Source organism: Pagrus pagrus, assembly GCF_965226575.1.
Source record: "Pagrus pagrus genome assembly, chromosome: 15".
In the NCBI taxonomy this organism is placed as follows: Eukaryota; Metazoa; Chordata; class Actinopteri; order Spariformes; family Sparidae; genus Pagrus; species Pagrus pagrus.
Window position 1 is genome coordinate 734,447 of NC_140199.1, and position 12,500 is coordinate 746,946.

The window sequence follows — 12,500 nt, forward strand, 5'->3', positions numbered from 1 at the left end:
CATGGTTGTGTAACAGTCTGTGTTCACAGAAGTTGTGTTTTCTGTAATTGTGAATAAAAGCCTGAAGGAGTCGTTCTGATGCTGAACCTTCTAAAATCACTGCTTTTTCCTCTGGAGTCTGGTGCGGTGCAGTTTGGGCTGTTCCTCTCTGTAAACTCTGTATGAGTTCACATTCATCAGGTTCATTAACTGGATTAACAGCTGAAATTATGTTTCACATTAACAAATGTAGTGATTTTAAGAGTTGTTTCAGGAGAAACGACAGATTCTGAATCACTGGATTCTTCTTGTGTCTAATGTTGTGGCGTGTTGATAAAACATCTTCTCACATCCTCAGGATTTAAATCTTAAATCTGTTTTGTCCTCAATGAGCCTCCATATTTCTCCTCAGCAGACTTCATGTGCGACCGGCCGAAGGTCCACGTCTTCCTGGGGTCTCCTCCTCCCTCCTCCGGCCCAGCCATGGTGTCTGGAGCTGGGCTGGAGGGTGAGGAGCGCCCCCCTGACAACACCTGGAGACACGTGGAGCTCACCTGGCAGGACGGACACCTGAGGCCCGCTACAGGTGAGGTGTTCAGGGACCCACCAGGAAGGACAGCATGTTTTTATTGGTCAAACCACAGTCCAAAAATCTTGGCGTCTTATTTGATCCTCTCCTGAAATGCGACCATCACATCAACAGACTGGTTCATAAATCCGATCACTACCATCGACTTCTGACTCACGATCACAATCACATATTCATCTTCACTCGTCTTCACAAGTCATCTTATGTTTTGACAGCTGAGTGCAGACGGACGCTGATTTGGAGCAAAAACAAAAGTAGTCAAATGAAATAAAGCTAAAAAGAAAATATAAACTCTTTTCTAGACCAGAAATGACCGAAACTTGCGAGCTATCTCTCCTTGTCTTTATGCTAAGCTAAGCTAACTGGCTGCTAGTGTACAGACATGAGAGGGATATAAATCTGAACGTCTGACGTCAGAGGGCGAATAAAGTCTTTAAACTGTTAACTTGAACAGAAGTCTTAAAAACAAATCTGAATCATTTGTAAATTTTTCAGAGGAGGCTGAAAATCAAACGAGAGTCTCGTCCTCTGAAGCTGATTGGACCTCAGAGGCGTCACGACGACGGGAGGAACGAGCAGGAAGTGGCTGCAGATTTAAGGCAGACGAGGAAACTCTTCGCTCCGGCGATCAGAGACCTGCAGACAGACATGAAGAGTCAAGTCCTGAAAATGAAGATCGCTGTTCGTCTTCAGTTCAAGAGTATCTGGACAGCTGCTTCCCTGCAGCTCAACCAGAACCAGAACCAGGACCAGAACCTCCACACTGCTCGTCCCCAGCCATCCCTCCTCTGTCCACACACTCTCAGTTCCTCACCACCTGGACTCTGAGTCAGGCTTTAATCCGGAGAGGCAGGTGTGCTGTCCGATCAGCAGGCAGCCCTGAGAAAGCTCAGCCTCCTCAGACTCCACCCGAACACACCCAAACACCTCCGTCCGTCTCCTCCAGCACCCCCGAGCTCTTCAGCCCCGTCACCCCGTCACTTGGAGCCTCCGCAGAGCTCTTCAGTCCGCCCTGTCCGAGCCCACGGGTGGAGGAAGGAGGCGTCGTCATCCAGGCCACCACAGACGGCGTGCTCTGCTCCCAGGAGGCCGAGCAGCAGGAGGCCACGCCCTCCCAGAACTCCCCCACCAAATCTCCTGAACTCAAGAGAGCTCGAGTCTCAGAAAACATCAGGACTGAAGCGTCTGTGGTGACATCAGAGAGCGCTGTCACCGCTGCCGTCAGGCTCCGAGGTCCAACAACACTGCTGATCCGGTGTGACAGACCGGGGGTGCGGTACTCGGTTCTGGTCGCAGTGGTTCACCCCTGTCACCTGAAGGAGGTCAAGGTGGGCGGAGATACTGCATCTCAAACTGTTTCACACTCTGAACGACCTGTTGGAGGTGAAGTGTTTGATAAAGTGTTTGATTTGTTGGGTTACAGGTGAAGTCTGGGCCGGCGGCGGGGACCTTTGTTCCTCTGGCATCCATCGTGGTAACGGACCAATCAGGTGTAGAGATGAAGGTGGTGCTGTGGCGGCGAGCGGCATTCTGGGCATTGACGGTCGGTCCTGGAGACGTTCTGCTCATCACAGGTACAGAAACACACCTGAGCTGTTCAGCTTCTGTCTGCTGCTTCATGATGGATGGCTCGTTCTGACACGCCCACTTCAGGCAGTGATTGGTCAGCTTTTGTTGTTGTTGTTGTTGTTGTTGTTGTTGTTGTTGATTATGTTGTTGTTGTTGTTGTTGTATCTGGTCAGGCCTGCAGGTGAACGAGGACAGGTGGAGAGGAGAGACGGTACTGCAGTCAACCTTCAGCAGCAAACTGCTCAGCCTGGGACAGATCACTGCCTCCACCTGTCCACCAGGTACGTCACCACACCTGCGACCAATCAGCAGCCTCCTCAGCTCAGTGTTACAGCTGACGTCTCTCTCTCTCTTCAGTCCCTCAGCAGGTTGATGCTCGCTCTCTCACTGAGCTGTGTGACTTCCTGCGGGAGCGCCGCCCCCTGCTGCTGTCTGTGAAGCTCCGCCCCCCTCAGGACCTGAACCGCCTCCCCTACGTCACTCTGAGGTCACTGAGGGTCAACATGCTGGTTCATGCCCTACTGCGTGTCACACACACACACATCAGCACAGGTGAGTCACAGGTACAGGGTGTTACCATGGTGACTCACCTGGTGGAATCGTCAGTATGAGATGAACGAGTTTAAAGGAAGTGAAGTGATGTAATCGGCCGTTAACACAGCGGCATTATGGGTAACAGACTGATTTATATCGTGTAGATGTTTTTGTAAAGCGTCAAAAACAAATCAAAGATTAAAAACAGTCGTCTGCGTAGAAACGGACATTTGTAAAACGTATCGTTTGAGTCTGATGTCATGATGTTAAAGCTGTGATGTCACAGCGTCTAAATGAAATGGTTGGTTGTCAGAGTGGCGGAGCGAGGCGGAGTCTCGCTGCAGGTCGGCGGTTCAGCTGAAGGCCATCGTGACTGTGGAGCAGCCTGACGGTCAGCAGGGGGCGCTGCTGCTGTGGGGAGCAGCTGTGGACTGGCTGCCTCGGCTCAACGCAGACAGAGGTACACGCTCGCAGACAGACTCTTACTCTGAAAGGGTCAGCTCACCTGAATCTCACTGATCCTCTGTGTCTGTCAGCGGCCGTCTGGGACTTCCACGTCCTCCTGGTGAGGGACGGTTTGACCTCCGACCTGTCGGAGCTGCACTCCACCCCCTGGAGCTCCGTCCAGCCTCTGGACCCTGCTGACCGCCGAGCGCAGGATTTCCTCAGACCGCGACCCGTCCGGACCGGAAGCAGCATTGTGGAGCTGGATGTCGACACGCTGCTGTCACAGAAATACAGCGGTGAGTCTGAGAGCAGCGTCATCGTCAGACTGACTCGGATATTATAACTGATTCTACTTCCTGCCTGCAGAACCTTCACAGTAAAAGCACCAGGACATTGTCACTGTTGATCTTCAGTCGTCAGTCTGATAAAAACATGAACATCACAAACGTTCTGTTTCTGCTCCTCCAGGTGACGTGGAGCTCAGAGTCCAGGTCTCTGCCTTCCACTTCCTGGATCCTCTGGCTTCCCAGAATGCACCACAGCCGGTCCTGGATAGCTCCACCCCTCTGGATGGTATCCTGACGGTGCTGAGCGGTGACATCACTTACACCGGCTGCGCTCGCTGCTCCGTTGAACTCGATACGGACGCTAACGGCATCTACGGCCCCTGTTACCCCTGCCTGCCTCACACCGCCGTACGCCGCTACTACAGGTGACATCATCACCATCAATATGTTCATGGACGTCCTCTTTATGTACACACACAAGTCTACAGACATATTAATTAATGACTAAATTATTACAAACTTTTATTTTTACATCTTGATGTTTGATTAGATTTCTTGAAAAGTTTATTATTTTTATTGTAAAAACAATAAATTAGTTGGATATGTATTTATTTCTATATTAACTGAAGCTGGATTCACCACATGAACCACGTTTACAATTAAAATGACAAAAAATTAACTGATGATTATTTTGACATTTTAGAAAATCCTCTTTTTATTTGTTCAGGAAACATTGATAACTTATTGTTTGTCTACTAAAAGTGTGTGTGTGTGTGTGTGTGTGTGTGTGTGTGTCTCAGGCCAGGTGTGCTGACGGTGAGTGGGCGGGGCAGCACTCAGGTGTGTGTTCACGTTCCTCCTGTTCCGCTGCAGAAGATCCTCAATGCTCCACCTGATAAACTCCACCGGAGCTCAGGTGAGACAGACAGACCTCCTGTCAGTCGCTGTGGACGAGTAGGAAGTACTCAGATTACTTTACTGAAGTAAAAGTACTGATACCATTAGTACTTTTTCTTACTATCCGAGTAAACATTGTAATAAAATTTAAAATTTTGTAATGAAATGAAATGTGATGAATCTTTTGGTTCATGTTTTCAGTCACTGACGCCCTCTGCTGGTCAGAAATAAACATTACCTCAATAACTGATTTTAGATGATTCTGTCTGTCACCTGTCTGCCTGTCACCTGTCTGTCTGCCACCTGTCACCTGTCACCTGTCTGTCTGTCACCTGTCTGTCTGTCACCTGTCACCTGTCACCTGTCTGTCTGTCACCTGTCTGTCTGTCACCTGTCACCTGTCTGTCTGTCTGTAACCTGTCTGTCTGTCACCTGTCCGTCTGTCACCTGTCTGTCTGTCACCTGTCTGTCTGTCACCTGTCACCTGTCTGTCTGTCACCTGTCTGTCTGTCTGTCAGCTCCAGGCTCAGAGGTGAGACACATCCAGGTGGCAGCAGAGAGGATCTTCTCTCTTCTCTCCCTCCCAACAAAAACCGTCCTCCTCACCGTCAGGACTCACTTCCTGTGTGACGAGAACAGCGTCCCCATCGCTCAGGACTTCACCCTGCTGGACTTCGGTTCCCCCCCTGACAGCTGACCAACATCAGCTCTGCTGCCTCAGTGAGGACGGTCAGACCTGAGGGGCTGAGCTGGATCAGGATCAGGGTCCGGTCCAGACCTGATCCAGGTCATTTTTGATGGATCAGTATCGGCCTCATGAAGCCTTGTTCACGGTGTCACAGTGGTGGAGCAACACTCGGCGGTTTCCGTCTGTCAGAGGATCGATGATCTGCAGCTAGAGACTAAATTACTTTAAGCAGTTAAGACTCGTCAAGCTTGCTTAACTGCTATTGGAGCACGGAGCGAAAAGAGGTGGAGCTTAGAGAGATTGAAGTTCTGGTGCTGTACCACTGGATCCGACTCTTTTTGCCTCCTACATGTTGACTGTGGAGCTTCAGATTCAGAACATAAAGAAAATCTTCCTGTTTTTTGATTTCATCTCCTTCATTAAAATACAAATCTTTGACAAACAGTTTATTATTGTTATATTATTGTGTTTATTGTTTCCATCATGTGAATTATCTGCGAGCTGCAGCTCATCACGTCACTGTGACGGTGTCTGCTCTCAGACCACATCAGAGACTCATAACTTTAAAACATTACATGTTGTTACTTTAAGATTCAACAAAGTAAACATGAACATTTATTCTGGAAATACAATAAATGTTTTAAATAAATGTGTCACAGGAAACGCTCCCGTCAACAAACAGAATATATCAGATATAGAAAACATTAATGAAGTCGTTGGCAGTCGATATCTGATGATGTTAATTTAGTGTTTTCTTTAGTTTTTATCCACAATACAACCAATAAACATCCAGTGTAATGCTAACTGCTAACTAGCCCAGCTGTGACTGTACGTCAGCTCTAATAATGTTAATAATCCTGAATATAGGTTAAGGAACAATTCAACATTTAGGGAAATATCAAGAACTAAATGATAAAAGTGAATATGAAGACTGGAACTGAAATCTTTGATGTAAACGTAAACTAATGACAGGAAACATGTTCATCAGTCAGCAGAGCCAGGCTAACTGCTTCCCCCTGCTTCCAGGCTTTATGCTAAGCTAAGCTAAGCTAAGCTAACCATAACTAAGTCCAGCACACACGCTCAGGAGATGATGTGGATGTTCTCGTCTCTCAGGAGGAAACAGTAAAAGTATTCACCTACGTGTTGAACTACAGCAGATATTTAGTGTCACATACAGAATGAATCAAAGGTCCAGAAGCTACAGAACCAGGAGGAGCTGGTGGTCCGGGCTGTCAAACAGGCGGCACATGTCTCAGTCTTTATAAAAACAGTCCAGCTGAGGATGAACTGCAGCTTCAATCAGGACGTTTCCTGTCGGGTCAGTTCCCCCGAGACGTTTCTTCAGCCACGTCCATCAGATCACTGAACAGATCTGAAACAGAACAAGACACAACAGTTACTATCAGAGGAGGGAAGTACTCAGGTACAAATACTTCATTACTGTACTTCAGTACATGTGTCAGGTATCTGTCCTGTACCTGAGTATCTCTGAGACTTTCCCTCTCTACATCTGAACACAAACATCTGAACTTTCTCCTCCTCACAGCTTCAAACAGCCTCGTTACTTTAGTTTGATGCATTTGAGGTGAATTATGGATTATTGTTATTTCCCAACATCACAGACTGATGTCGACCTATCAGAGCACATCACGCACGGCAGACGCAGCGAGACGAAACAAAGACGTAAAAGACGTAGTGACCTGTAGAGGCCACTGTGCTGAGGTCAGCCTCCATACGTACCTCCATCACTGACTCCTCCACTCGGTCCTGGATATCCTCCCCCGCCTCCTCCTCCTGCTCCTCCTGCTCCTCCCTCCTGTTCACTGAACAGACCCTTGAATCCTGACTTCTTCTCTCCACCCTTCTCATCGTCGTCTTTGTCGAAGAGCTTGGTGAAGAATCCTCCCTTCTCCTCCTCTTTCTTCTTCTTGTCGTCTCCGAACGAGAACAGTCCTCCTCCCTTCTCGTCCTCCTCCTCCTCCTTCTTGTCGCCTCCAAACATAGAGAAGAATCCTCCTTTCTTCTTGTCCTCGTCTTTGTCTTTGTCTCCGACACCCAGAGCGTTCTTCACGGCGTCCTCCACCATGTCTCCTGCAGGACAGACAGCATGAAGACCACATGTTTGATTTAACCACCTGGAGCACCTGATGGAGGCGGGGTTTATCTCAGAGGGAAGAGAGCGTTACATTTCATTTTAAATGCAAAAGTTCTTTTTGTTTAAGTTTCCTGAAGCTGCAGTCAGATTAAGTCTTCAGTCAGCATCAGCTGTCGTCCATCATCTGACTCAGGACAACCTGAAGTGTCAGTGTGACTCAGTCTGAGCCTGAGGGACGGGAGGGACAGGAGGGACGGGAGGGACATGTCTTCTATCTGACTAACCATTTTTCTAAGTCTGATCCTAACTGTTCTCACTCCCGAGTTTATGACTCGAGAGCTTTTGGAAAAAAACTTTTGCGGCCTAATTTTTCCGTGACCTCCTCGGACACATGACGCGTCTTTCTGTGCGGTTGATTGGACTAACAGACGGGAGGGGAGGGACAGACATCTGTGTTCAAATTAACGAGCCTCTCTGTCAGCGTTAACAGGAGCACAGAGCTGGTTTCATTAACGTGTCGGCGTGTCTGCAGCAGCAGGACGACAAAAGAGAAAACACAACAACAAGGTGGCGACAGGAGCCTCGACACCACACACACACAACACAAGAGCTTTCAGCTACAGGTGGAGCTGAGACTAAAGCGACACACTGAGACATTCAGACTTCAGCTGCAGCGTCTCCGCTGAGTCTCTCACAGGAGATCAGATAAATGATCAGAGTCATCAGACATTTTAGAGACGTGTTTCCTCCTGACGGCAGCAGGAAGATGTCCGACATGCAAATCAGGACCATGAACACACAAACCAGAGTGTGTTCATGTCACACACACACACACACAGACACACACACACACACACACAGACACACACACACCCCTACTCACCTATTTTCTCCCCCACCATGCCGGCTATTTTATCCATCTCTGTGTGTCTGTGTGTGTCTGTGTGTGTCTCTGTGTGTGTCTGTGTGTGTCTCTGTGTGTGTGTCGCTGTGTGTGTCTCTGTCTGTGTGTTCTCAAGCAGGTGGAGGTGAGACTGAATCTGACCTCGTCTCTTTCAGTCGACGCCTCTCAGGTCTCTCCCCATTGGCCGTGGAGGAGTCAGGTGTGTCCGGGTGTGTCAGCAGACCGGACCGACCTGTCCCACCTGCTCGGACACTCTGCTCTCACCTCGGCAGTCAGAACCAAGAGCAAAACTTCATTCACACTCAAAGCATCTCACTGACAGGAGATCTCATAACTTTAACTAACTCCTGTGTTGTTACGTTAACACACAGGGCGGCTGGAGCCCTGAGCTCTGACTGCAGGTGTTTGTGTTGCCGTGGTAACAGGAGCTGATGCTGCAGGACAGGTGAGTCGAGTTACACTGAGACAATGAGAATAATGGCATGAGTGTAATGAGCCTGTCCTCCCATTCTGTGAGAAAGTATGACTCACTATCACACTATGACACACACACACACACACACACACACACACACACACACACACACACACACACACACACACACACACACACACACACACACACACACACACACACACACACACACACACACACACACACACACACACACACACACACACACACACACACACACCTGCAGTTATGAATCTGAACGCACAGACATGAGACACACGAGGACGACAGGAAGTGAAGTCAGACAGCCAATCAGAGAAAAACCTCATTCAGAACTCCACTGAGAATCTTCACGTTTTAAGTTTTCTTCAGTTTCAGTCGTCAGTGAAACGTTGTTGAACATTATGGGTACAGGAAGCACCGAACATGTCAGAGGGATCCTTCACTGGAGGTCTGGAGCTTCTCCCCATGATGTCATCTAGCAGTTGGTTTCATACTTTTATCTGACTACAGCATGACAGTACTTATGTTTTACCTTACATTTGGCAGTTTCCTCCAGAGGAAGCATTTGTCTCCAGATGTGAAGACATTAAAAAGTTAAAAGTACAGAAACTGATTCAGTGACTGATTTATAAAAGCTGAGTGTCACAGGCTGCTGACACACTAAAATACATATTTGCTAATATTTGAAATGGAAAATAACTTAACATTCAACACATAAAACCAAAAGATTGAATGAAATATCTGTTGTGCTCACATCACACGAGGCACCATAATGTGGTGCTTCATGCAAGAGGTTTGGGTTAAATTTGGCTATCGATAATAATCAATGATTATCAGGGATAATTATTAATTCTGATTACTAATAAGATCCAATTTACCTTAGATCACCTCGGGGCACCACCCTTGAAGAAGGGAAAAGAGCCAATTCACCAAATCAGTCTCAGAAAAGGACTAAACTGTTTGTAACTCTGATTAATAATTAACTTAATAACTACAACCAATATCACCACAACAGCTGTGATGGTCGAAGGATTCTGGAGCTCTTGACAGAGTCGAGGTCGGAAACATTCACTCTTGTACAATATTAACTAGACAACATGTGGGTTAAAAAGTCTTTTATTCAACACAAAGATGAAAACACACTAACTAACATGTGCTATATACAGGTGTGTGTGTGTGTGTGTGTGTGTGTGTGTGTGTGTGTGTGTGTGTGTGTGTGTGTGTGACGTGATGCCAGGTTATAGAAGATGGTTAGTTGCATGCAAAGACTCTGAGTCTGTGTGAAGCATCATTCACTAACTAGAATCAGCCGTCTAGGAAAGCAAACTACCAATAACCTGACCTGAGATCACAGTAACACTCAAACAGTGGACACATGAACACACATGCATTACATCAACCAGAGATTAAAGTCCTGTGCTCAGCCGTGCTATGCTATGCTATGCTATCTAAGCCCAGTTCAACGTTACCAGTCTTTGAAGAAAAGGTGCTGGTGGCTGCAGGAGAACGTTGGAGTCCAGTGTTGATGCTGTTCTTGCTGTGAAGGACTGATGAAAGTCGGCAGAGGAGGAAACGGTTCGCTCCTTTCCTTTGCAGGGAAAGCAGCTCAGTGCTAACCTGCTTGATGTTCCTCAGATTGTGAAGTTAGCTGGCAAGCTTTGCGTCGCAGCTGCTGGTGCTAACTGATCAGGAATACTGGCAGGACCCCGTGTCGCTGCAGTGAGGAGAAGTTCTTTGGGCCTGCTGCAGATGCAGCTTGCAGCTCTCCGCAGCTGTTAGACCCAGAAGAAGAGATGTTGAGGGCAGGCAGCCCCGTGGGGGGAGGTGGAGAGGAGCCACTGAGGAGAAGAGAGAGAACAAAGGAAGGCGCTGGAGTTTTGACTCTCTGGTCAGAGGGGATCTGTCACGCTGACCAATAGTAGCTCAAAGCTGAATTTTGCATCCAGGTGTGAAGAATGGGGAATTCTGGGACACTGAGTTCAGTTCAGAGTCCATTTTGAAATCCACAATGAATGACTTCATCTGTGGGTCCCAACATATCTAAATTAATGTGAAACAATTGCTCACCAATCATGACTTTTGCTGTTTTCTATATAATAAAGTCAATGACCTCACACTGTTACAAGGTGCTCAGTTATATCATGTGATGTGATGTCACAGTTCAAAGACTTAAAGATAATATTAAAAAATAAAAACCTTCTGTTTAAGTCTCATTTATCATCTTCTTTTCCTCGTCCCTGTTTCTGTTCTTCCAGCCTTGAATCCTGTTCACATCCCGGCTGACGGGAGCTCATGTAGGAGATCAACACGACTGACAGTAAAACTGGACGGAGCTCAAACCTGAAAACCTTCACAAGTAGCTTCACTGTTAGCATATCTCCCTGTAGAGTGTTCATATGCCACAGGTTGTGTTTTCATAACTTTTATTTCTTCCCAAAGAAAGCTAATAACATCCAGGTTAGCTGGTGTAGCAGTGTCATTATATTTGATTATATTCAATAAAATCAAAATTCACATTTGAAACTAGAGACAGTTTTTAAACACAGTGTGTTTCTGCTGCGAGCGGTTTGTCAGAGATCCAGAGCTCCTGGAGGAATAAACACCTGGAGTCTCACCTGGAAACATGTGAGATAATATATGAACACAACTCAACAACATGAAGAACAGGTCCAGTTGTTTTTACACATTTTAATGCAGAATTCTGACAGATTTTATCTTCAGTAGTTTCTGTTGACTTTATTTAATTAATCCACATCGAGTTGTTGACGTTCACTGAAAAACCAACACGTGAATATTTCATTGAATCACATCTGAACCTGAAGTTTGAGCTGATTAGTTTAAAAACACGACATCAGAGTGTGATTAGCATTTGATTAGCATTAGCATTCTGCACTGATGTTTAAATATATGACAGTAATGATAATGATGTAACTGCATCGAGCTGAACACAGAGTGAAGCCAGAGATATCACGTATTTAAACATTTAGTGATGATGCATGTTCTTTAAAAGCGTCATCATTTTGAATGACTTCATATTTCATTCGTTTCTGCAGGTGGACGATCGATGGACTGAAGGTTTTGTCAGGTCGTCTGCAGGTTTCTTCTATTTAAAAAATCCTCCAATGATATTCTGCATGCCTGAGAGAAGAGACAGAGACAAACAGAACATTAAAAACACCTGAATGGACACGAAGATCAGACGAGACTGAGATTTATAACATAAACTCTTTGACCTTCTGCAAAATTCACCCTTTGTAATAAAAAGCTCCTGTGAGACGGGATCAACTGTCAGAACTCTGCTGACCAGAACACCTTTCATCCGGTGCCATCATCAGGTCAGCAGGTTGCTTTAGTTTAGACCAAACACCTGCAGAACTGATGACATCATCAGCCTCACCTGGACTCTGTTTACTGATCATTAGCTAACGTTAGCATGCTAATAGGCTGAACTATGATGGGGAAAATGGTGGCCTTGATACTGGCTAAACATAGCACGTAGCCTCCCAGAGCTGCTAGCATGACTCTTGTTGTGAGGCATATTTTTTGCAAGAGTTTAAACTCAGATGTCAAAGCTCTGGTCACAGCAGGACCAAGGTCACAGCAGGACCAGGGTCACAGCAGGACCAGGTCACAGCAGGACCAAGGTCCCAGCAGGACCAGGTCACAGCAGGACCAGGGTCACAGCAGGACCAGGTCACAGCAGGACCAGGGTCACAGCAGGACCAAGGTCACAGCAGGACCAGGTCCACAGCACTGAATTGAAATCAGTGAAACGTTGCTGTTTTAAAGCACTCACCTCCTCCATCCTTTTTATCATCGCCTCCAGTGACGGCGGACATTAAGCCTCCTAACGCTCCGCCTCCATCCTTTTTATCATCGCCTCCAGTGACGGCGGACATTAAGCCTCCTAACGCTCCGCCTCCACCTCCATCATTGCCGCCTCCAGTGACGGCGGACATTAAGCCTCCTAACGCTCCGCCTCCACCTCCATCATTGCCTCCTGCTGATGACTCCTCCTCTTTGTTTCCTCCACCACTCAGGATATTGGTCA

At 47.0% G+C, this 12,500-nt stretch overlaps 3 protein-coding genes across 6 annotated transcripts in view; 1 reads left to right on the forward strand and 2 right to left on the reverse strand.

Moving 5' to 3' along the window:
* shld2 (shieldin complex subunit 2) overlaps positions 1–5,437 on the forward strand; it is a 9,608-nt gene extending 4,171 nt beyond the window's left edge. Inside the window, exons 2-11 of one of the 3 annotated variants that reach the window (XM_084375736.1) lie at positions 395–565; positions 1,064–1,896; positions 1,992–2,142; positions 2,311–2,418; positions 2,495–2,689; positions 2,985–3,131; positions 3,208–3,414; positions 3,587–3,830; positions 4,206–4,321; positions 4,821–5,437. In XM_084375736.1, the coding sequence (XP_084231862.1) occupies positions 400–565; positions 1,064–1,896; positions 1,992–2,142; positions 2,311–2,418; positions 2,495–2,689; positions 2,985–3,131; positions 3,208–3,414; positions 3,587–3,830; positions 4,206–4,321; positions 4,821–4,999 (2,346 nt within the window). In that variant the 5' untranslated portion in view covers positions 395–399 and the 3' untranslated portion in view covers positions 5,000–5,437. Of the gene's footprint in view, positions 1–391; positions 566–1,063; positions 1,897–1,991; positions 2,143–2,310; positions 2,419–2,494; positions 2,690–2,984; positions 3,132–3,207; positions 3,415–3,586; positions 3,831–4,205; positions 4,322–4,820 lie in introns of all 3 variants that reach the window. The other 2 variants (XM_084375738.1, XM_084375737.1) reach the window with 2 other exon arrangements.
* Positions 5,438–5,719: 282 nt separating this feature from the next.
* On the reverse strand, positions 5,720–10,225 carry LOC311270677 (uncharacterized protein). Of its 2 annotated transcripts, none has more exons than XM_084375741.1 (3): positions 9,919–10,225; positions 6,734–7,084; positions 5,720–6,365 (listed from the first exon to the last, which is right to left on the reverse strand). In XM_084375741.1, the coding sequence occupies exons 2-3, from the start codon at positions 7,077–7,079 to the stop codon at positions 6,313–6,315; spliced, it is 399 nt and encodes a 132-aa protein (XP_084231867.1). In that variant the 5' UTR covers positions 7,080–7,084; positions 9,919–10,225; the 3' UTR covers positions 5,720–6,312. The 2 variants fall into 2 exon arrangements, with proteins under 2 accessions (XP_084231867.1, XP_084231866.1); XM_084375740.1 differs by lacking the exon at positions 9,919–10,225 and adding an exon at positions 7,972–8,088.
* An 897-nt stretch (positions 10,226–11,122) lies between these two features.
* LOC311270719 (uncharacterized protein) overlaps positions 11,123–12,500 on the reverse strand; it is a 3,094-nt gene continuing 1,716 nt past the window's right edge. The window contains exons 2-3 of the mRNA XM_084375831.1: positions 12,246–12,500; positions 11,123–11,587 (exon numbers count right to left, since the gene is read on the reverse strand). The exon at positions 12,246–12,500 is cut by the window's right edge and continues 9 nt beyond it. Coding sequence (XP_084231957.1) covers positions 11,553–11,587; positions 12,246–12,500 — 290 coding nt within the window. The 3' untranslated portion in view covers positions 11,123–11,552. The remainder of the gene's footprint in view (positions 11,588–12,245) is intronic.